Source organism: Scardinius erythrophthalmus, assembly GCF_964197995.2.
Source record: "Scardinius erythrophthalmus genome assembly, chromosome: 17".
In the NCBI taxonomy this organism is placed as follows: domain Eukaryota; kingdom Metazoa; phylum Chordata; class Actinopteri; order Cypriniformes; family Leuciscidae; genus Scardinius; species Scardinius erythrophthalmus.
The window spans coordinates 26403138-26428766 of record NC_138237.1 but is presented as its reverse complement, the minus strand read 5'-3'; the positions used below and the strand labels follow the sequence as shown (position 1 = coordinate 26428766).

The following is a 25629-nucleotide window of genomic DNA, read 5'->3' as shown; positions in this document are numbered from 1 at the left end:
GGGACGGGACTTACCAGCTCTATATATATACATATACATATATATATATATACATACATACACACACACACACACATATATATATATATATATATATATATATATATAAAGCATATTTTAGGAGAATTCAGATTTGTTGTATTGTGACAGAAGTTGTGACTAATTTGGTCTTTCAGATTTCCGGTATGTCCTCTACCACCCTACATGTGCTTTTAATAATAAAATTAGCCCATGGAGCACAGCGTCATGGATTCAGTTGACAGGACCAGTCGAGACTGATTGAAGCTATTATCTCTCAGTCAAGTGTTAATTAAGTTTGACTGCTGGGATATTCAGTCACTAATGATAAGAGGGGGTTGAATATGTGGGTACACTTTATTAACACATTATACATAATTCATATCTAAAATCATTATGGATTTAATGTTAAAATGGAAATCATAAATCAGCATGGAATCAGAGAGTATGTGGAGTAGTAAAATGTGTTTTTCTTTCAGCACAGTCCACTGCTGGCCTTACTATTTCTTAAAAAATTCAAAACCGAATGGCACAGTTGTTATGTCAAACTGATTGATTTTTAATGATTGTTAATGAATTCAGGCACACAGCAGCAGAATACGGTTGTTATTCCTGTATATTAGTCCTTAATACGATAATGTTCACACACAGTTCAGTTATTTACAAGAGTGACAGTCGCATTCTATAACCGAACTCAAACCCATACATTTTCATATCTCACAACTGCATTCTCTGAAAACCCACGCTGTGTGAATGTAACTGGACTGGGCAAATATTTAAAACATATATATATATATTAAAACCAGATATATTAAAACATGAATTACCAGGTAATGAAGATTTGACGGCTGAACTTTCGATTGAGTTTTAGTTTTATGGATGACCCCATCCTTAATATTACTTTGGTCAATGTGAATAAGTCCTTTAATCATTAACTCAACTGATTCGTTTAAAGAAGCTGATTCATGGTTACTGATAAGAGAAAACGGGCTTAACTCCCATTCCACGTTCAACCAGACAGTATTCGAGATGCTACTGTAAGTTACTGTTTTGTAATCTGAACAAAATTCACACCGGTGTAAGTAAATGCTAGCCTGGTTAAAACCAGACCCTTCTCAGTTGAAACTGAGTGTAGGGTCTGGAGAAGCTATGTAGACAAATCATTTCCAAAGGGGCGTCACCAACCGACGTAGCTCAGCTTGATAGACAGGTGATCTGACCAATCATACTTCGCCATCCGCCATTTTGTCCGACAAAGCAGTCAGGAGAGTAGATTAACATAGGAGGATTTGAACTTGAAAAACGGAGTGTACTGACGCCTTTCCGTGGTTAAAACAACATTCCTTCTTATGTTTGTTCATGTTTATTTGAGGCTATAAATTAACTAGAAGGAAGAGATGATCGGTTCACAAGAACAGCTTTAACTGATGCTCTACGGCGATCTGTCATGGCACATTAAAGAGCAACAAAACGGTATTTATTGTTTAAATTTCTTTTAAAAAATGACCAAATTTGAAAGCTGAGACTTTGTTTAATATGTTTAATATCAAACGTAACCGAAAAGTAGCCTGCTCTGTCCTGTCTGCCAGCGTGTTGTCAGTCTCCTCTCTGCTCCGCAATGTATTTTTCACTGCGTGAGAACTCCTTCAGCGTCGCTGCGCTGTCGTCATCATGTAAATCCCTCCCCAAACGTTTCTGATTGGTGCCGCGATTTCGGCGGCACAGAAATGACTTTGAATGGGCTCTTCTCCAGACTATCCTGGAGAGAGAATTAAAATTCGCCGGAAGTAGTCTGGGTTTTCCCAGGCTAAGTAAATGCAGTTATCAATCACAAAATCTAAGAGTGTGGACGTAGCCATATTGATTTTTGCCTACTATATAGGAAAGTATGTATATTCAGATGCAGCCAGTCCCTATTTTATTCCTAAATGAATTAGTGTTTTTGAATGAATTGGTTAAGTGAATAATTCAAAGATAGTCACTTGTTTCATTCTTCAATGAATCAGCGTCTTTGAACGACTCAGTTGAGTTAACGATTAAATGACTCATTTATAAAGACATTCAAATGTCACCACCTACTGGTGAAACAATGTAACCTGCAGAAAGAGTCACTGAAAATCCCTGACTGCCTGCCTAAAATAAGTAAACAAAAATAACTGATACAAAAAGGAAAAAATCGAGGAGCAGATTTAACTCTATGGGGTTCAGTATAATAACAAAAATCCAAATGTTTTTGTTTTGCAAAACATAAAACCATCTGTATGAGATCAACAAATTGTTCCCCGGAAACCATTGCGTCCCTGGAAAGTATTAATTTTCCACTCGGCTGCTTTTCTTAGACTAACAAAACCAAACATCCTATTAGCCAACATGTTTCTTTGTCTTTGAGTCAAACACAAAGCGTACATGTCTTCCTAAAGATGTCTCAGATTCACTGTTTTATTGACAGTGACAACCCCCTCCCCCCAGCAGAAACAATTTTGCTGGGTGAATCCCCTCATGTTTGGAGTGCAGACAGAGATGAAGGCAGTAAACACTCGGTAGCCCCTCATCGCTCTGGATAACAGTCGGGGCAGATGTACCCTGTGGAGTCCCTGAGAGGGATCCACCCTCACCTCCCCCTTTATCTCTCTACTCAGTCTGTGCAAAGTGATAAATGCCCTGGTTTTGTGCACACACACACACACACACACACACACATTTGTGAGAGGATTTCAGCTCTCCTTGCTCTGGTCTCCAGTGGGCTGCAGTGTTAGTTAAGGAAAAGCTGATGGAACTGCTGCCCTGAACACATTACTGCCGTCTCAAGAACACTCTCCTAAATATATCCCCTATCCAGAGCCACCAGTCTACTGTATCCTCAAAGGAAAGAGAGGTGTAAATTCAGGCTAAATGAATAATGGATGCAGGTCGAAATACCTGGAACTGTCCCAGATTTGGTAACCAGTAATATTAACATGTACAATCTTAATCAACTTACATTTTTACTTTAAGTCGACATGGACTCAAAACTGAAATGAAATTTGTCGTGCAAATGAAATGCATAAAAACTGAAATATTTTTGAGTGTGAGTGAAGTCAAATACAGGTTGTCCTGCCCTGAAACCTACGCTTTTGTTAAACCAGAAGTTGACGTGTCAGCCCAACTGTCACAGTGTTTACACAGTTTGGGAAAACCACCAGTGAATGGCTTTGATTTCGTGTTGCTTTAAGTGTCTTATCCTCCAAGACTGATCCTGGACATCTGTTCTTTTGGCAATAATTATATGAGAACCCACAGGGCATCAACAGTTACTTTAAGCTTTGGATAGTTTATTACGTTTCAGTGAAGTCTAAGAATTGCATCTTCTGCTCCCATAATGCGATTTTAAATCGACCTCCTAAGTCACCCATTACGTGAGGGTCAATCCAAGCCCAGTGGAGAAAATAAAGCATTATTCTGCGATGACGGGATTAGAGTACGACTGGGGTTGAATATTGACATCTTTCTGAGTGGATGACTGCTGGATAAATCAATATCATAATTACTGAGAAATTCTCAAACAGGGAAAAATCCTTTAGTACAGCCAAGTATTTGGATGAAGGCAAAATTACATTATACTATATTTACTTGGGTCAGAAAAGATATTACTTGGGTCAAAAAAAGATATAAATTGCAATTAACTAATATTTAACGATTGTTATTCATGATTATTACATGGCTTGGTTGAATTCGAATGTAGAATGCGAAGTATAACACACCGTTGCCATGAAAAACAGAGCGTTGCTATGGACGCAGGATTCTAACCGTACAGACGGAACGGACTATTTTCTTTAGCGGAAGCAATACAATCATTTTTAAATCAATAAACTCCTTTTTAAATCAATATTTTGTGTCAAATTATTGATTTATTTGGTGGGTAGCCATGTAATAAGCGGGATAATGTAGAGCGAGGCGGTTGTTATAGTGAATACAACCCCTTTAGGCTGATTCAAGACCCCTTCGCTTCACGTCGGGCTCCTGATCAGCCAGTCAGGGTTGTATTCGATATAACAACCGCCTCGCTCTACATTATCCCTTACATAACAATGGCTTCAAACTTGTGTTGTCCTAATGAGAGCAGCTGGGTCCGACAAGGCAATGTGTAAAACAGTTCAATTACACTAACATTTCTCAAATGCCCCACGTCAGGGATAAACTTCTTTGCATTTCCGAGTGTCGAATCAGCTACCTAAAAACAACAGCAAACAACATACTTTCCGAGATCTTCTCAAAGGAAAAGTGGAGGTCTTTGGTTTTTCTTGCAGTCTTCTCCCAAACCTCGTTGAATTATAGAAATGTTTTTATTTTAACTAATCAATTACTCAATGTCTCTTATGCAGCTGCCAAAACAAAATCCAAAGGAGAAAAAAAGCCCTACATACTCTGAAAGAGGAAGAAATGACAAAAAAGACCCTGCCTGGCATCAATCTAATGATTCCCAGGAGAGAATACCACAGTATCAACAACATTAACACTTGACATTTATCAGCTGCCCCCAGCTGTAGCAGCGGGTCACCCCTGGACACGTTCCACTTATACAGAGTAAATCCATGTATGTAGGAGGGTATATTCCTGTGGGTCCACACTGGCACAGGCCTTCCTCCACTCTCACACCTCAAACAACAGCTCCATCTAAAATTCGATGAGACCAAGTCTCTAAAATACTCCCCAAACCCCCTACCTTGTCAACTGTATTTGGCGAGATATGAAATTCCAACCCATAATCCTCCTCTGTTGCGCTAGGAGTGCCCACCTCCACTGGGGAAGCTATGGCTGCCAAATTACAACAGAGCTTGACCTTATTTTTTTCCCTTCACATACTAGAGCCAACAGATTAAGACTCCTTTCTCCTCATGCTTGGGGAGACCGCATGGCTAGGGGAAGACAAGAAAATAAATAAAAAATTGCATCTCTCAGTACCTTTAGCAGGGCTATAACCCCACTCATTGAGAGGGACAAGTGGCCCTTCAAGAGCAGGATTGGACGTGTGGGAAGTGTTGTATTTGTATGTCTGTTGCCACTGGGCTTCGCAAAAAGACCGGTGAGTGAAGCGTCTTGATTTTAAGGGATTTTGCTTACCCTCAGAGCTGTGATGGTGGTCGGGTCCCGTATCCTGCCATCTTCATCCTTCAGATTGTAGCCCTCTGGTCGCTTGTCTCGCTCACTGATTTTCCATAGCTTCACTGTTTTATCTGGGAAGAGAGATGATATGAGCAACAATTTGTACGGTGGAAGCAGTGTTTGTGATGTTAGTAGCAGAGAAAAAACTGCACTGGCCGCTTTACAGTGGACCAAAAAAGGGTGAACTTACAGTAGCTGGCACGACAAAATAGACAGGATCTCCCAATTCACCTGACTGGACCCTGCTGTTGTCTGTATACCTAACTGCTCTGATGTGTCCATCAAAACAGGACTATAGCTTCATGAGAGCCTGGAAAACTGATGAATGTCAGCTACTTTTAATTGCCTGCAGTTACTCGGCAGAAAAAAGTCTTTAACAGCCTAACTGCTCAAAAAGGCACTGTAAACAACAACTGTTACATTTATAAATCAATGTGTCATTTCAGTTCTCAGGTTTCTGCCTACTAGTAATTGTGTAGGCAAAAAAACAGTTGTGCGGCTTAATGTTCTTGTGGAAACTGTGATTTAAAGGATTTTTTGATGAACAGCATTTGTTTGAAATAAAAAAAAAATGTTTTGTAACATTATAAATGTCTTTACTGTCATTTTAGATCATTGTAATGCAGCCTTGAATTTTCTTTCAAAAACTAAAATCTTAAAAAATAATAATAATGTTTAAAAAAATCTGACCCCAAACCTTTGGCCAGTAGTGTATACAATATATATACAGTATATATAGAAAAAGATGGATTTTTTTAAAAGAAAATATTTTGACACATAATTCTATATGGTATTTTCCCCTAATTTCACAAACATTGTACCACAATGAAAAATAACATATAGCTTAAAGAAGCACGTTATTTGTTCTTTAAAGAACACCCTTTTAATTCCAACAATTCAATATATTGTTTTATTTTTCTAAATAGTGAGAAAGTTAAGGAAAGTTATATGCAACACCACAAATATCTAGTAAAGAAAACAGCACATTAACGTCCCGTGATGAGGGCCAACATCCAAACACACATATGCTAGTGACCAACAAGTCTTTTCAACAGGAAAGTGAGAAGCATCAGATCATATGAAGAGAACGCATCGTGTTTGCTCACCATTGGTGGACAGGAGGAAATAGGCGGCATTCTGTTGAGGCAGCCAGCGGATCTTGTTGATCTTCTCCTCAATCTCTAGGCTTTTCAAGTAGTCAAATTCGGGCTCGTGGCTCTGAAAGGTGCTGTAAACATTGTACTCCCCCCGACGGTGAGGGTGGTTCTTACTCTGCAATGATACAAGTTGTTTATGGATTTAAAAAAATAGCATAGTCTGCAAATGCTACTAATCAAAAAGACATTCTGTGTATTTGGTGCATTGCTTTGTTTCACTGCCTATTTAATGTATATCATGAGTGAAAAATGCATCCCCCACATTATCAGAGGATCGCATTTATAAATCATACAGCAGTCTACATTTAAAATGCTTTAACCTATACATTTAGGAAATAATTAGTGGCATCAAACAAATGATAATTGGAAATTTCAGCTCAAACATTGGCTTATATTAAGTCTCTCTGTGTCGCTCTTTTGTGGAATGCGTGTTGATTTTTTTCTTTGTTGCTGAAGGCCGTGAAATACAAGAGGGGCAGGTCAGGATCTCGAGGCACAAAGGTGGTCTGTGTCAGAGGAATATCTGAATGCCGATCAGAGCGAGGAACCCTTCAGGGTCAGTTCTCACCTTGGGAAGCGTCTAAATCAATAAGCAGAACTCACACAGGCCGAGAGAAGAAGAGGGTATTAATGGAAACAGATTTGCCCTCGGTGGGAGGGAGGGGGTTAAAGGGGGTCTGAAACAGAGTGGGGCATGAATCATGGGGTGAGGATTAACAGACACCATGAAATCTCTTTAAAGATGATGCGGGAGTGAGACGAGGAGGAGCAGACGGCAAGGTTTTCACACTTTTGTGATGCTAGACAAAACATTGAGGGGTTTTTAGATCTTTGAAGGTTTGTAACCGACACACACACACACACACAAAAACTAATTCAGTCAATATTCAGTTATATCAGGACTACCATATTGTCAAGACTACTATATTCATAGTCCTTCTATTTTGTGGTTTGGGTACAGTGATATTGGGTGTGGTATACTGTACGCATTCAGATTTTAGATCTGTTTTATAAACAGCAGTTTTAATATTCATAATCATGACTGGTGAGTAGTAATACTCTGTAGATTTCGGTGAATACAATGTCTACCCCGAATTACCTCCTGTTCTCTCTGGAAGACCACCACTCGTCCACCTTTGTCCCCAGTGGCCAGGAGTTCTCCTGTCGGGTTGAACTCAACCGTGGATATGATGTCAGCTGGAAGGGAGGAAGAAGAAAACATATTATTTTAAAAGATGATATTTTAGAGCTCCTAGAATTTCCATTTAATAATCTACATTGAGACAATAAAATATATTATTTATTTAATTTATTTATATCATCTCTGAAAACGTTTGGGCCTGAATATGTCAGGGTCAAACTTTTTTCGCTCTAGACCTATTATTTTATTTTAAATGTAAAATATGCCATTTATACATAAAGTAACTTCAATATAAAATAATACACCCCTTCTACAATTAACATGTTTAATTTCCATCAACTATGATTTCCGTGATACGGAAAACGTGGACGAATTGCAGAATGCAGTCATAAAGTAGAATTTACCGGCCCGATCATCTCATGTGAAATGATGAAACGCTCACCCTGCTCTCTTGAAATGTTTCCCCTGTCCATCACCATATGTAAATCTCACCAAATATCACCCATCACCATTATCCCGCCAAATATATTCTTCTAAAGCCAGAAAGATCCAGAGACCTTTGAAATGTGAAGCAAACGGCAAGAAATTCAAGGCTGACAAAAAGACCATACTGGACAAGAGGCATATAGCACAGCCATATGTAACGCTCTATTACAGCCATTCATAAGAGAACTGAGGTCATGATCATGAACATCAATCCAAGATGCACTGAAAAAATCCCCTATGCATGTTAATGAACTGAAGGACATTGTTAAAGATCATACACTCATTCAAAAACAGACAAGATCACAGTGACATGCAATGGACTGATTGCTTTTAGACAAGACTATATTGCATTTAGACCTGCGTAAGAACTACCCAACACAGTAAAGACACATGAGGACAGACTCTATGAATTCATTACAGCAAGAAACTTTTTTCCCTATTTAAAGGAGAACTCGGCAACTCTAGCGAACTCTAGTCACTTCTTCGCTGATTTTCCCTTTTGTTGTCGCATGTTTTCCCCACTAGCTCCCCCTACAGCTGTGGGCGTATATGTCACAACACGGTCGTAAAAAACTCACTTGCGGCGGCCTCCTCCCCCTCTCTACCGCTGCTCATGTGCATTTGTTTTGATCGGAGCAAGCCAACTGTATCGTGTGGAGCTATGTCTACCGAGGTGGGTAATCTGGTAATACATCATACATGCGTGTGTGTTTTTATGTCGAATTGCCATAAAGCAATTCGTGTTTCGCGCTCGTTCTTGTTCTCGTTCTCACAAATTTCTATCTTGCCGGGACGGTAGTCCCCAAGTTGCAAGGTTGGTTTTCCGCCTGGGAACGCTGGGGGGAGCGAGGAAAGTCACCAATATCACCAGAACAGGTTGTTTAACCATCCAAATGATTTCTAGACAGTTTTATTAAGTTAAAAAAGTTACCAAGTTCTCCTTTAATTATTGATTTTACTAAAATGTTACTCCACCTGGTACAACACTGCACTTGCAATGCGAACGAAACACGAGTCACGATAAAACAGCTCAAAGACTTTTAGACGCAAGCTAAAATGGCATGGTTGCTTTAGCAAATGTGGTCATATCTCACGTTTGCTTTTGTTACTTACCACTATCGGTTAGGTTTAAGGTAGAGTATAGTGTACATCATTTTCAAATGCGAGCGAGCATTACTGGATGAATCAGCATTTTCGAACTAATCTCTTACATGAATGATTCAATGATAAATACATATTATTAACAGTCACTTGTCGCCACCTAGTAGTATAACGATGTAATCGATACAATCATTATTTGAAGCGCGAAGTTACTTTCAGAAGGTGATTTGCTCTATTTTGATCGCTTTCGTAGACATGGGACTTTTATCCCAGAATTTCTGTGATCATTTGAATATTTGTAACAGAAATAATGATACTGTGTGGTTGAAAAGGCTGTTTGTGAAGCTGTTTCATACCTATACGTGACAACTGCTTTCTCTGGCTCAGCGGCAGCGCCAACCAAAGCCACTTTGAAGCCATCGCAGATCTGAATGTTCCGGTGTGATTTTGTCAACGGTTTAATAGACACAGGCGAATCTTTGTCACTATGGAATAAAATTGCATGGGCGTTTGAATAAGATCGTGATCTTTTACCGATTAGTCGTGCAGCTCTAACAGGCACGTATTTCCAAAGGTTAAAGATGTCCGTCTAGTGCGTGTTTACATTGAAAAACAATGGAAAAGTAGCAGAATGGAATAAAAAAAAAATGTGTTCTGTGTGATCGGCCCCTTCCTGGTGTACACAACAGCTCTCTCAATATACAACATGCTCTGAACTGCAAGTGGCCCGGATCCAAACCTGCAAAGATTCCTGACACTTCAAAGAGCTGCACAGCTGGATGGCTCCCATTGTGGGATGACACTATATCGAATCGCCAGCCCACCACCAGAAGAAAGTGGACCAGGGTGGGACGCTTCATTAAGGCAGCCCCACTAACAAAAGACGACCCAAAGTAGCAGCAAATCAGTTTCCATTTTGGATTGTCGGTATTGTCTGCATTATCTCAAACAATTACGCACATTATTTGTTGCTGTTTTAATGTGCTGGCAGAAGACTACTATGTTAAGAATTACATCATTCAATTCAGAGCTTCACAGAAAACAAAAATAGTTTAGCATTGTATACATGCTGTTCTTGTAGGAGACGGATGTTTACCTCCAGCTATCTAGGTTTTCTTACCCAGAGCCAAGGTCTCAAAATAACCTGCAAATTCGAGCTCTTTCTGACCTAGCTAGCACACGACCCCAGTTTTAAGATTGTAATCACACTCCCTTGCTGCCACATCATTGTAGCCTTAGAAATTCTCGAATTGTAAAAGACGTTACAGTTCAGAGTACATTAGCAAACACTGCTCTGACTCCCTCTGCTCTGCTAGTCCCGATCGATTCCTACCTTTGACACATCTTCCTTGGTCTTCCTCAAGGAGATGCATCTGTTTCTCTGGCTTTGAGATGTACTGTTGCTATGCAATCCTTACAGCGAAAAGAAAGGGTTGTTTCTGCTGTTGCTCTCTCTTTCTGTGTCTCTCTATCGCATGCAGGTAACTCTATTTCATGGAGCGTATCATCTCAGAATTCGTCAGCTCTCCCCACACAATCTCAAAATGAGTCCAGCGCTCCCGAAATAATCTGCCTTGAGTCATTTGCATAAATCCCAAACAAATACAGAAGAAATTACTTCTAAATATTTGCTTTTATCCATTTCAAGGAGAGAAAGACAGAGGGAGAAGCTAGACATAGAGAGAGAGAGAGAGAGAGAGAGAGAGAGAGAGAGAGAGAGACTGACACCAAGACAAGAAAAAGGAATTGAAAAGGCTTGTTGTTTTCTCACCCCGATACACCTCTCTAGGCTTTTATATTGTCTGGATGGTGAATTTAAGTGCAGCGTTTCCATGACAACTCTTCTTTGGACTTGTCTTTTCTTGCAAAGACTTTGTTCATGTGGTGTGAACTGGCATCACACTGACAGAATTTAGAGTAGTCGGATAAATCTTACGGAATGTCTGGGTCGAAACAAAGAAAAACAAAATCATGTTTCTTAAGGAAAATAAAGCCTTTTAGGAACAGTGATACATATACATATACATATATTATTTTTTTATTTTTTATTATATATATATATATATATATATATATACATACATACATACATACACATACTATACACGCACACACATAAATGAGTAAAAAAGTTAGAAATAGAAGGATGAAAGTAAGTAATAAAAGTAATAAATAGAAATAGAATAAATAGAATTTGGATGGAAAACGTCACAAAAAAGTCTTCATATTCTATATCCAAATTAAGCTTCTATCTGATTTTATAAGGCACATGAAATGTGTGCTCTGCTCTGTTTTAAAGTCGGCATTTTCTAAATGCATTATTATAGATCTTTGAACAATTCATCCGTGCATATGATTAATTCTTAAAAATGGTTTGACATCATAATGTTGAATCAAAGTATCATAAATGAACCTTCTGCTGACGTATGCAGGACTTTTCTGATATTAAGTCTTTTCCTCCAATGCATAATTCCACCTAGCAAGACCAATAAGTACCATCGCCTCGCTTTCGTTTCGCCATGTTTGAAAGCTGTGTACGAAAGCTTCTGTGCTCCTATTGGTCAACTTCACAGATGTGACGGAACCCGACGTCTTTCTGTCGTGAAATCGTGAAGCGTCACAGACGTCGGTTGTCTATCACACTATACAAGATAAAACGATCGATACTTGCATCCCGACGCCCATTGTCATTTACGAAACACCACGACACCTTATGTCAAATGGATCGAGGCAAAATTGGGCTGATATTGTGTAGTCTGAACCCAGCATAAGGACGGCCATTTATTGCACAAAGAACGTTCTTATCACTTCTCAGTTTGTCCACAGATAATAATCACTGGTAATAAATTAGTTAATAAGTTAGTTTAGTTAGTTAGTTTGAATTCAATAGGATGAAAATGAAAGGCATGTTATGATCTATGGCACCACAAGTAAGCAACATCTGTATGACAGATTAAAGAGCGATCACTCCATTGTGAGTTTCATTAAAGAGCACGCATGAAAAAGGAGAGTTTATGCTGCTGCGCTAACAGTGGTAAAGCTTGGCAAACACTGGCGAAAAAGCGAAGTCATTGTCCTCTGAGTTAATGTGTGTTCTTTCAAACTGTCAGCGAACATTTACGCCAGCACTCTTTGAGTCTTGGCTGATCACCTTCTAGGACAATAGTTTTTTTTGGAAAGCACATCTAAAGAAAGTGCAACACGACATTTTTCTGTAGAAGCACACCGAACAATACAAGAGACAGAGCCACAGAGCTCTATTAGAACACTTCATATCAAACACACACACACACACACACACATTGGTAAAACAACAGCAAATGTGAAACATTTCAGAGCACACAAAGCATCATGGGGTCGAGCATTAAGGGGGTGGTGGGGTTGGGGGATGGAATAATTACATCAAAGTCATATTCCGATTCCTTGCGGAAGCAGAATTCTAAATGAGTTCTCAAAGACGCAAAACATGCTGACCTAATTAGGCCCCTGAAGTACACCATTTTTTTTACTAGTTATCTCTGCATTCTTTTTGCTTATTATCAGCAGGGAATGTGGCAAGTATAGTGGCGTATGAATCACACACACCAAGAAAAACTTGCCATCATCTGGCAATTTCATGAGGTCTTTCAATGTGCGTTTTTGGAAGGAAGAAGTATCTAATATAATGGAGGGATGATGTGAGAAAGACAGTAACGGATAATGTGTGTAATAATAGTGGAGGAGGTTTTGGAAGGACTGAGCGGACAGAATCACAGAGCACTGGCGTGTATTCGCGGGTAGCGGCTTGGCAGCCAAAGTGTTATTGGAGGCTGGATCCAACCATTATTAACACATTAGGAATGTGAGGTACTGAATAGGAAAGCTAATTAATGGAGCAACACGGATGAGTGTGTGAGCTGACGGCTTTGTTCATGTGATTATGCCTGTGCACTGTCAATGAGTGCCGTCAGTTCATCAAGAAAGAAAAATGTTGTAACCGAGGATTTGTTAGTAAATAAATTAAATTAGAGGCTTATATACTATTGTAATACTTGTGAATTATAACATTTCCTGTTTGAGAGGATAGTTCACACAAAACTGAAAATTCTGTCAACAGTTACTTACACTCATGTCGTTCTAAACTCATAAAATTTTGCACCACAAATAAATATTTTAATGAAACCTGAGAGGTTTCATTCAACCAAAAATGTCAAGCTCTAAAAAGGTCATAAAGGCATCAAAAAAGTAATCCATGCATCACATTGCAAATTTTATGGAGCAATGTAAACAAAAACAAAACAATAAATCTTAATTTATGACCACCACACATGGATGTGGTGTTGAGGCGAAAGCGGACATTCTGATTCATTATTGCTGCCTTATAAGATATCTTCTTTTCGGCCAAATTCCAAGGCAACATCATATGTATCCTACTTGGAGAAGGCCATCCCACAATGCACTGAATTGATCTCAGTCAAAACAAAATATATCCAAGATGGAGGACAAATTGAGAAAAAAAATTGTTTATGAATAATTAAAAAGTATTGAAAAAATAGTTCAGTGTGTAATTAAAATTGACTGTTTAAAATTGTACTGCCTTTTTATGCTTATTAAGTAAATTTATCCTGTAGCCTCTCACAGTGTTAGCTTAGCGACATGCTAACTCAACTTAAAGTTCCACTTGAACTTTAAAAATCAATGCCTTTCGACATGCTAACTCATGCTAAGTGATATTGGTCAATTGAAGTTGGTCACTTAGGTTTAGAGGATACCTCAAAAAGTAACTCTCTATGTAGGCAGTATATAGCAAGGCAGTTGACTAAGTTTTGGAACAGACCCTCTGTTTTTCACATTTCTCTCAAGGTTTGGTCTTCTCTGAGATTGCTTTGCTAAGGCATGCATCCCACCCCAACAATATATTCTTATGCCATATGTGGCATCGAGATTTCATTTTGCTTTTGTTATTGAAGTATGTATCTATCAATTTCAGACCAACTCTCTCTTGCCTGGTGGATCGGAGTGAGAAAATAAATCAAAAAGCCAGTGGAGCCGGCAAATGCAGCTGGGTCAAAGGTCACAATGATGTGCAGAAGCAGACTGTCCTCAAATGAAACCCTTTTTTCTAATAACACACAGACGACTCCAGGGCTGCAATAAAACAAGCAAACCCATATTGACACTGTCATCTCTTATATGATTAAACATGAACGCAGGAGATTGGCTGTGGCCATCTTTGACTCGCTGATTGTGGCGAGATTGGATCCTGTGATGCCCACTATTCTCAGAAGATGAAAGGCTAAAATTATCATAGAGAGGATGCAGATAATGCTGGATTCACAACCGTACTAAAATCGGAATGCAGAGGGTGACCAGGACAAATGTAAAAAAGGAGGTTTCGGTATGAAACAAGAGATGAAGTGGATTATTTTCAAAGTGTCAGAAAATTATTTTCAAAAAAGACACATGGGTTCAGCCTGCATGCCCACATTTCACCATGCAGCTTAGATTTGTTAGTGTGCGTATAGTTTTTTTTTTTTTTTTTATTAATAAATTTAAAAGGAAAAAATACCTAGTGAAGAACAAACATTTGCAGAAATTCATCAGGTTCTTATATGTTTGTTAGTAATGTATGCCTTGTGAATTAAATGTATTATTTGCTTATCTGGTAAGAGCTAAAAGAGAAGAATTTAAAGGACAAGTTCGGTATTTTACACTTAAAGCCCTGTTTACAGATCGTTTCTGATGAAATAGAACAGTTAAGATTAAAATTTTGACACATGCTGCTGTCCCGAGAATTTTAGGTTTATTTCGCTTTCCCCCCCCCCACCTACAGAATGGCTGCATAGGTGCACTCGAACATATCCTTCCTAAAACGCATTAAACTTTCATTTACAAAGACCTGAAACTCACCGAGTGGTCAGGGGTGTTCACTGATATGCTCATACAAAAATCGCTGCAAAAGATGCTTTCCAACAGGTTTTATCGTAGTTTTTGTCCAACTCCATTGACTTGTATTGAAAGAGCTGTGTGAGGTACGGTATTACTCCGCCGCTTCTTCTTCTGCTTCTTCTGTGTATTCAATGAAATGCCAGTGGTTTGCTTGCAATTGGCAAAGGTGCATTATCGCCACCAACTGGGCTGGAGTGTCTATTATTCAAGCTCTCAACGGAAGAATCTACGGGTGTGAGACATTTGGAAAAATAGGTCCACAGTTTTACAACGAATGGTAAAACACCTGTTAGAGAGCATATTTTGCAGCGATTCTTCCCTACAATATAGAAAAAGAAAAGCAGTATGTGAGACAAGTAGTATGTCTGAATTCCTGGTATTCATAAAACAGTAGGTGAAAAATACCTGGATGACCTACTACTTCCAATGAGATTCTGAAGTGCGCATCTGATGAACACTTCACTATCCCATGAGGCCACAGGAGAGGCAGCGTAATTGACGCCAGTTAGTAACAAAACAGTGAAAACATGGCCAATGAAGTATGTCCGAATTGCATTCATACTACACATATTCATAGTACATAGAACATACCTTTTAATGGTCACAAAGTAAAAAACAATTGTAGTACCTACTAAAGACATTAGATGCGATTTCAGATGCAGCTTACAACTACATTTAACTTTTTCTGTAGAATATAAAGAAAACTCAACTCGCCAACAAAATGCAAGGGTGTTACAAGATAGGTGTGTGGTGTTGCTCTGGTGTGTTCTGGATGTCTCTGGGATTTTTTGGGGGATTTTGGATTATCGTCTCTATTACGCTCATGTGATGTTGCCAGGCTGTGCTGTCATGAAAGCTAATCAACTGAATGTGTTTTTAAGACTTACAAATTTATAACAAGTGTTTATAAACCATTCAAGTGCAATAAGCAGAACAATTTTCGGTATATGTGCACGCTGTCTGAGAGATGGTTTTGGAGTGCACACACCTGAAACACAAGCAGATAAAGCCGTTGCTCATACAGCACGAGTACTGAGGTCTTTTTGCCGACTTACTGGGCTTGAGCGGTCAAATACACACACTTGTGTGTAAAAATGGCTGCCTTTGTGAGTCTCCTCATAAACAGTCGTTTATGTCTTAAGTGAACATAAACAGTTGTGAAAGAAAATGCTAAGTATATTGGTTCAGTGCATTATGTCTAAAAGTGACAGCAGCCTAACATACCTGGTGCATTCTGTGTCATTCTCAAACTTACGCAGTGGTTCTCAAACTTTTTCGGTCAACCCGATTTTTTGGAATTGGTGTTTGGAGCCTCTTTTTAAAGGCTATTCACGCACTTGAACGCAGTTGCAACCTGTGCGTGCCCAACACTTTGAGAACCACTACATTAAGGTTAATCAAACAACAAAAGTGAGAAAATCACTCACTGCTCTTGTCTGAATCACTTTTGTAACTTTAATAAGAATAAATGTTTACATAATTTACACAGATTGAGACTATGCAGTGTTTTTTTTTTTTACATTTGACTTAATTTATGTAGTATTTCTTATTTCTAGGACTTGAAGTTTTTCAGGTCGGTCCATTTGTTGCTTTATTCTGTTGTGGTTTTTGTCCTATTGCTTTTAATTTGTTTCTTTGTGTTGACGAGCAAAAAGCAAAAGCAATATTATCTATATCATGATATAGTATATAACGATATATACTATGAGGTATATACTCATTTTGTGATATTCGATTTTCGTCATATTACCTGCCCAAATACCAAACATAAATACCATGAAATATAACATGTAAATGCATTTTTATATGTGCTGGTTACATAACATAAATAAGAGCAAACTCAATAATGTGCCTTTACTCGAAAAAACAAACTATTCAGATATAAGCTGATTGCTTAAGTTGGTTCCTAGGTACAACAGACATAGACATAGGGATGACAGCTTGTAGAGTTTAATGCAATGCAAAAACAACTGCATGGGAAAGAGATTAGTGCTGTAAGGTATCTGAATTATGTGCGTCAGAGGGATAGACTCTGAGATAATCGTACCGGGTGCGCCCTGACCCGGTTTCAAAGAAACTAGTGGAAAGGCTATGAACCGTGCTTAATATAAAACCTCTGGAAATATACTCTTATAGACAAATTAACTCATTTAAAGTCACTGACTTCACAGATAGATGATATCCTGCATTAATCACAATAGGGCCATCACAGAGCCCACCCTTGTTTCCTGTTGATCTGCTGCACTAAGTGGCTTAGACAAACATTTCTAATCTTGTGTTCCATGACCAACAAACAGCCATCCAAATTTCTTTCTGGAGGTATAAATAACTGACTCATACTAGTCTGCGGCCATGTCACAGATCACCAGAGGCACGTATCCATCTGGACAAGAGGATTGTAGAAGTGTGGATGGATCTCCCAGTTCCTGGGGCATCCCAGATCCATCTCACTAGTCAGTGATCCTCTGTCCAACACAGGGATGGGTAACATCTGGCCTGGGTAACGTAACTGGGTCTGCCATGTAAAAAGTTGTCATGAAACGAAAATTGCGACCAACTTTTCTTATCTATTGTGGTTTTCGAGGGAGGAAGAGAAAAAAAATCCTTGACTTTGCTGTACCAAATAATTTAATGAATCAGAGATCTAGTGTACAATTCAAGCCGTGGTGAACATGGTGATGAGTTCATAAATTCATGGGTTCATAGTCAAAAACGTAAGCAATAGTAATTTGCTTAAAATAATAATAATAGTAATCTGTAATTTGGCCTTAAAGAACTGAAGTACCTTTCAAAGATCCAAAGTGTTAAATCATTAACATCATTCCTCATCGTCTGTGGCAAGTTTACTACTTAATATGAGCAATAGTAAGAGTGTCTTAGGAAACACCAATAATTAAAGCTGTCAATTAAAGTATCAACATCTGAGAATGAAACTGCATGTCAGTTCGAGGTTTCTTCATTTTAAAAGGAACGTAGGAGTGGAATTTTCTTAATATTAAAAAAAAAGAAAAATCTAATTTAAAATTTAACTTAATATTATAGGCTTACTGTGGTGAAATGGAATAAGGAACACAGCATTTTTATGTATTTGCTTCATAATGGAATTTTATTAATTTTGCATCTTCCAAAAAAATATTCTGCAGAGCAGCTTTAATTAAAGGGGTCATGAATTGAGAAATCAAATTTTCCATGTAAGAGGTTGTTGTACTATTAAAACATCCTGTAAGTTTCAGAACTCAAAACTTCCTAGTTAATCCAAAAACAGCTTTTGTTGAAACCAAGCCCCAAAAACGACTGGCTTCGGTTTTTGTCACATTATGACGTAATAGCGCGTCGAAAGACCGCCCCTGCAGACTCAGAGTGATAAAAATAACATTACCTTCCAAAGGATCCTAATGCTAGTAAAGTGGTTATTTATTTTTAACTATGTGAATGTCTCAGTAGAGCATTGTTTGTTTGTTCGGGACAATTAACTGGATAATTTGGCAAATCATTCGCAATTTCGGGGCAGGGTTTGCAAACAGACTTCTACTGTAAGATATGGACCCTAAAGTAATGCCACAACATCTAAGTAACTGTGTTAATTCTAATGCCTGATCTGTGATCAGTGATTTCTGATAACGATTCATGTACAGTCAGATGTTCTTTCTCTCACAATCGTTTATGCGTCAGTAAATCAAGCTAGTGACTAAAAAGTCAATTTCACATCGATCAAAGAACGCTCCCTTTACAATTGCTGGAGCTGTCAATCATACAGCACAAGTTTATCAGTGACTGAGCTCTGGACTCTCTCCAAAACTCCCATTATAATCAATGACGCTGTCTACACTGCACAATGAATCTCTTATTTACATCGTGTTTGAACTGTTATGATGAAAGCATTCGTGAGAGTGCAGAAATCGCGTTGCTGAAAACGAGACATATCTGTCATTGGCTACAATGCTTATCAAACTCAACATTTAATGCAACATTCACAAATAGTGAATTTCGACAGCTGTAATAGTAAAAACATAGTAAAAGTTTCAGAGAGAGTTCCACATGTAATACTTATTTCATATGCAGAGATGTTAACCAATCACAGCAGTGGGCATTTACACTTAAAGGTGCTCTAAGCGATGTCACGCGTTTTTTAGGCCAAAACATTTTTTGTCACATACAGCAAACATCTCCTCACCATCTGCTAGCTGCCTGTCCCCTGAACACACTGTAAAAAAACGCGGTCTTCTGTAGACACCCCAGGCTCCACAAACAGCAACAAAAACAAACTGGGCTAACCCGCACCACGAAACATAACAAACTGTTCCAGCCAATAACCGACAAGAAGGATTTGTGGGTGGGGTTTGGAGGGTTAGTGTGCAGATGAGGAGGAGAAAAAAAGATGAGGAGCATAGAATAAAAACTAAAAATCTGAAATCAACCGAGCTGCCTCCTGTCTGCCTACAATCTACCTCCTGCCTTTCACTGTTTTTCTTGAACTGTACTGTGAGCAGATTTACTTCGGGAATAATGAATATGCCTCCAGGGGCCGAAGCTAAAAAATTTCGTTTCATGAATAAATTGAATGGAGTAGCCAGGGGGTGTTTGGCTTGGCAGCAGCGCTTACCGGGAACCAGTCAATAACAAACGGGACCCGCTCTCCATCTAATGATCCAGAGAGATTACATGCAGACTGTGATACAGCAGCAGACTGCTGGAGTTTACTTTCTCTTCACCCATAATGCACCTCTCTGTTAGAGGGGTCAGAGTGCTAAGAGAACAATCATTTAGTGCTCAGGGCAAAGAAATAGAGATGCTAAAAATAGAAATTCAAGATCTGGGTTGTGGCTTTCAAGTAAGGAATATAAGAGAAAAAGTTGCTATACCAAATTGTTTTACTGTGCATCATCAGTAACATATAATGACAGTTTTCTAAGAGCTTTTAATAGAGACAGGTCCATAAATAAGCAGAAATAAAACCAAAAAAAAAAAAAAAAAAGTCTTTAGTAGTCTTAGTTTTTTGTTTTTGTTTTGGATTCATTGAAAATGAACTTATGGCAACAGAATACTAAGCTCACTTCTGCCATGTGAGAAAATGATAATTATGAGATAAAAGTACATACTAAGTCATAATTATGTAATAAAAAGTCAGAATTGTGACTAATTCATTTATGATGAATTCAAAATTATGACATACTTAGTCATAATAACTGAGATAAAAAGTCATAATTATGACATAGTCACAACTATGAGATAAAGGGTTGAAACTGACATATGTCATAATTGTGATTAAAAAGTCTAAATTATGACAATGTCATAGCTAGGGGTGCAACGGTACAGATAGCCCACGGTACGGTCCGTACCTCGGTTTTTGGGCCACGGTCTCGGTTCGGTTTCGGTACATGTTTTGTGCAGAAAGAGACTGCTATTTCATCCCAAAAATATGTTTTATTTTTCTTATGAGCATAAACAGAATGTCACAGTAGGAAGAACATCAATGTATGGAATAATTTAACACTCTAGTCTGTACTGAACAACACTAAGTAATACAACCTCTTCAACTATCACTTATGAAAAACAAAATGTAAACAAACACACTTCAAAATATTCAAGTGGATCCCAATTCCAAACCTTGATAACTGGTATATGAAGTGATCAATGTGAAAGAAAAAGTGCACTTTTACCTTTAACAAACATAAATTAGCTTGTGCACTGCTTTGAATAAAAAAAAGCAGAGCAAAATAATATAAAAAAAAATACTGCATTCAGGATACAAAGTGCAATGTTATTTACTCATCCACTATTGAGAGATTCTTGTGCAAAAAGATGAGTCTATCAACACTGTCTGGTGCAAGGCGAGACCGGTTGGCACTAACGATGTCCCCAGCAGAAAATTCTCAACTTTTCAGAATGCCGCAAGCGCACCGTAGGTCACGTGACAAGAACCAACCAGAGCACAGCTGATGGTTGCTTTAGCAACGACAGACGCCTCCGGAGCGCAACCGCCCTAGCGCTTTGGAAAAAGGAGAACGCGGCGCGCCTAGCGTTTTCTACGCGTTTTTAGGCGCGATATCTGAACAAGATAAGCTAAAGCAAAAACTAAAAGGATCAGCGCGAACTCAATGGCAAAACCGAAGTCCCGCGGGACACGAGGGTAGATTGTACCGTGCAGGGCTGACCGAACGGTCTGGGATTTTACCGTGTACCGTTGCATCCCTAGTCATAGCTATGAGATAAAAAGTCTAAATTATAACATACAAAGTCATAGCTTTGAGATAAAAAAAAACAATTATGATATAATTATAATTATGTATTATGAAATAAAACTTTTTTTTGACATTTCAAAAATTATGACCTTTTTGTTATATATATATATATATATATATATATATATATATATATATATATATATATATATATATATATATATATATATATATATATATAAAGTATGTAGTAGAAATCCATGGAACCCTTAAGGGGACATGGTGAAGAAAAAATATGAGATGGGAGGAAAAATAATAAGTCAATGCTTTTGCGTTCTTTGCAAGTGACCGCAAAGTTTCTCGGGGGAATGCAAGCATTTTGCGAACGAACACAAAAGCATTGACTTATTATTTTTCCCCAAATCTCATATTTTTTCCATCACCATGTCCCTTTAAGAGCTCCATAGAAATCGCTTTTCACTTAATTGTAAAAAATTGCTTTGATAACGGTGTCATCAAACCAGTGTTTGGCAGTGACTGGATAAGCTGCTTGCTCTAAAGAACATAAATGAAATGACAGTAACTATTCCACAGAAGGCAGAGTACAACTCAATTGACATTTTTGGTCAAACTATTTCTTTAAACACATAGAGATAAACCGCCTCTTAGTCCCCCTACACCTCAATAAAGGCTTTTACCCATAGACTGTAATTCCCTGCAGAGTTGGCCCTCCATTGTTAGTTGTTAGGGGCCAGAACTCAGAAGCTTTTGTCTGGCTGGTATTGGGTGGCTTGATGCTGACTGGGGGGATTGCAGTAAATATAAAGAGGCGTTTTGCTGAGTTCAGGTACTGAAGCAGCACTACTCTTCACTGCAGTGGTGGAGAAAGGTCTATTCCATATGGATACATAAATAACCACACAGGAATCAGCGGGCTTGGAGGAAATAAATTGGTCTTGATTTATGGCCATGCAGCCGCAGTAAACAAAAACGCAAATGCAAAGAGGATCGAGAGCAGAGCGGCACAGGATCTCATAGGTTAAAGACAATGTTGAGGAATCACTAAAAGAAACGGCGTAACTAACTTCACTACATTTTTCAGTGGTGTGACAGTAGTTCATCTGTCAAGTTCAAAATAGTTTTTCTTTAACAATGTAACATCATTATGTGGCAATTTGTATGGCATATATATATTCATTATAGGGGTCATATTATGATTAATTACATTTTCAACTTTCTTTAGTGTGTAATGTTGCTGTTTGAGCATGAAAAAGGTCTGCAAATTAACAACGCACAAAGTCACTCCAAGAGTTGTTCTCTATATCAATAAGCACCTGAAATGCCTCGATTGTAGTCTCAAGTTTTCTTCCAGGAACGTACACTGTTAACAGTATCCCCATTAAAACAATTCCCGCCCAAGGCATATGCTAAATAAAGGGGTGAGGCCTGGTTGAGTTGCATTAGAAGTGTGTTATGGTAAGGGCGTGACATTTCCAAAACACGCGCAAAGATGTTGACCAATCACAATACATTAGTCAAGCTGACCAATCAGAGCACATTGCACTTTTTGGAAGAAATGGCTTTATAAAGACAGGAACTACAAAGTGTTGCAGACAGACTGGTAAGACAGCTGCTGCAAAAATGTAAAATATGTGAAAAATAAGGTATGTTTGAACATTTAGGCATGAAACCTGTTGTAGTAGACCCCAAAAACAAAATCAAAACTTTGAAAAGGGGCAAAATAGGTCCTGTTTAAAATTCTGCTGTTCATCATCATTTTAAAGGACAAGTTCGGTATTTTACACTTAAAGCCCTGTTTACAGATCGTTTCTGATGAAATAGAACGGTTAAGATTAAAATTTGGACACATGCTGCTGTCCCGAGAATTTTAGGTTTATTTCGCTTTCCCAAAAACCTCTAGAATGGGTGTATAGGTGCACTCGAACAATCCTTCATAAAACGCATTAAACTTTCGTTTACAAAGACGTGAAACTCACCGAGTGGTCAGGGGTGTTCACTGATATGCTCACACAAAAATCGCTGCAAAAGATGCTTTCCAACAGGTTTTATCGTAGTTTTTATCCAACTCCATTGACTTGTATTGAATGTGCTGTGTGAGGTACGGTATTACTCCGCCGCTTCTTCTTCTGCTTCTTCTGTGTATTCAATGAAACTCGGTGAGTTTCACGTCTTTGTAAACGAAAGTTTAATGCGTTTTATGAAGTATTGTTCCAGTGCACCTATACACCCATTCTAGAGGTTTTGGGGAAAGCGAAAGAAACCTAAAATTCTTGCCAGCAGCATTTGTCCAAATTTTAATCTTAACCGTTCTATTTCATCAGAAACAATCTGTAAACAGGGCTTTAAGTGTAAAATACCGAACTTACCCTTTAACATTTGGTGTATTTGTGTTGTTGTTGTTGTTGTAATGTTGTATTTATGGTAAATGTATCTGTTTAACAAGTGTAATGTCACCTGATTTAAGATTTTATTGATTCAAGAATCATGACAGTTTTTGTGCCAGAAAAAAATATGCCTATAATTAAATACTTCTGGTGAACCTAACTAGTTATCTTAAAGAGCAGTGAGAACGTGAATGCAGTTAAATCTATGTGAAGATGGCATCTTAGCAAGCTACAGTTTCAAAGTAGTTTCCCCAACACTGACTAAACAGCATTACTGGACTTGGGCTTACAGTTATTCTGATCCACAGTGACTGATCCATGTCAGTTGTGAATATCTGCAGTTCACAGTGTGACTAAGCAGCTGTGTGAGAGAGAGAGAGCATGTCTGTGAATGTGGCAGCTGGTCCACATTAATGGGTCTGGTTGTAATCGCTCCTGCAGTAGCTTACAAATCCTTTAACATCAGTATCATGGGCATCCTACACACTGGCACTATTTGTCTCTATTACAGGCAACATCTGCGACCATCTGCATCTCTAATACAGGTTTATTGTGCCCATAAGCTGTAAACGGAGACAAAATGGAAAATTTTTGTATTGGGAGTATGGGAGAAGCACGACACATCACACACACACATCACTTTGACAGATTCTCTCTATTTGCACAGCCAAATTTGTTGACTTGACATCTCATCAGTCTCAGAATGTCCAAGCTACTATTTTCCATACAAAAAAAGAAGACCACAAACTAGGATTTGCCACGATACCAGATTTTCACTACATGATTATCATGGCCAAAATAATTTACGTTAATGATAATAAGGCAGTTGTTAGGCTACATCAATTAGGTGAACCGGGACCGGTTGTACTTGTTGTTACATTAAAAGAGGAATGGCATCTACACTTATATTAGTCTGTCTGTCTCATTCTTATCCTGAGGTTATCGTAGTCAGGTAAGCTCAGAATCCAGTGCATATCCAGACCAAATGGTGGACCTGCCCGCTGAGACGAACAAAACACAGCCCTGAACAAAGACCATGACAATTAAACGGGCTCTAGGAGCAAATGAAATCCCTGTGAAATCCTCATCGACTAGACAGTCATCAGCAGAGATCCTCAGTGAAGAACCAAACAACCAGAACCAAGAGAACTAGACTCTGCATTGACGCCTATATGGCCAGTTATGAACGTGCCATGCTAGGAACACAACGCAGTTTCATCAGTCATTGATAAGCCATTCGTCCACTACTGGCTCAACGACAGCTCTGCTAGACAGACTACAACTCCTCCTCCCTACAAATGCTGGCGTGACATATCCCAATCTTCAAACAGGAGATGGATGAAACATTTTGAATGATATCAATTCACAATCTGACTTGTGAAAAACTGGTCCCCAGACTGAGCCTGGTTTCACCCAACGTTTGTTCCTTGTCACTGTCGTCTTTGGCGTGCTTAGTCTAGGACACTTAATATTCAGCAATATTAATGATTTGACTGTATCTGTATAAACCACTATAAATAAAGGAGACTATTTCACTTGGCAATATCAATAGAAATTATATAATAATAAGGCTATTAAATCAAATTCATACCTACTAGACAAAATCCGAAATCTCACATCATCTAGTAGGTACTACATGGTGCGATACCAACTTCGTTGAAGAAAGTGTTTTATATATTATGAATATGGGTAGTTTGCATGAAATGTGGATGTACTACATCCGCCATGCTGTCACTCTCATGTGACCTACAAGCATCAGTGTCATCGCTTCACTGCCATTCACAAATCCTCCACCGTGGCCTCATGAGATAGTAAAGATCTCATAAATCAGATGCGCACTTCAGGACTTCAGTGGAAGTAGCACTTTTCGCCTACTGTTTTTTCGAATACTATGAATTCGAACATACTACTCATTATGGCATACTATTTTTTGCATACTATATAATAAAAGGGAAGTAGACATTTGGACACAGCGCCTGTCTTTTTTTACGGAATCCAAAAAACGTTAGTGTCTTTAGTGTTAGTGTCTCTCTTTCGCGCGTCACCTCTTCTGACATGAATTTGCGCAG

The 25629-nt window shown here is 38.5% G+C and overlaps 1 protein-coding gene across 2 annotated transcripts in view; it reads right to left on the bottom strand.

Moving 5' to 3' along the window:
• ppp2r2bb (protein phosphatase 2, regulatory subunit B, beta b) overlaps positions 1 to 25629 on the bottom strand; it is a 69708-nt gene that overhangs the window by 7646 nt on the left and 36433 nt on the right. For both annotated transcript variants that reach the window (XM_081391758.1, XM_081391759.1), the window contains exons 2-4: positions 7417 to 7514; positions 6267 to 6432; positions 5119 to 5231 (exon numbers count right to left, since the gene is read on the bottom strand). In XM_081391758.1, coding sequence (XP_081247884.1) covers positions 5119 to 5231; positions 6267 to 6432; positions 7417 to 7514 — 377 coding nt within the window. The remainder of the gene's footprint in view (positions 1 to 5118; positions 5232 to 6266; positions 6433 to 7416; positions 7515 to 25629) is intronic.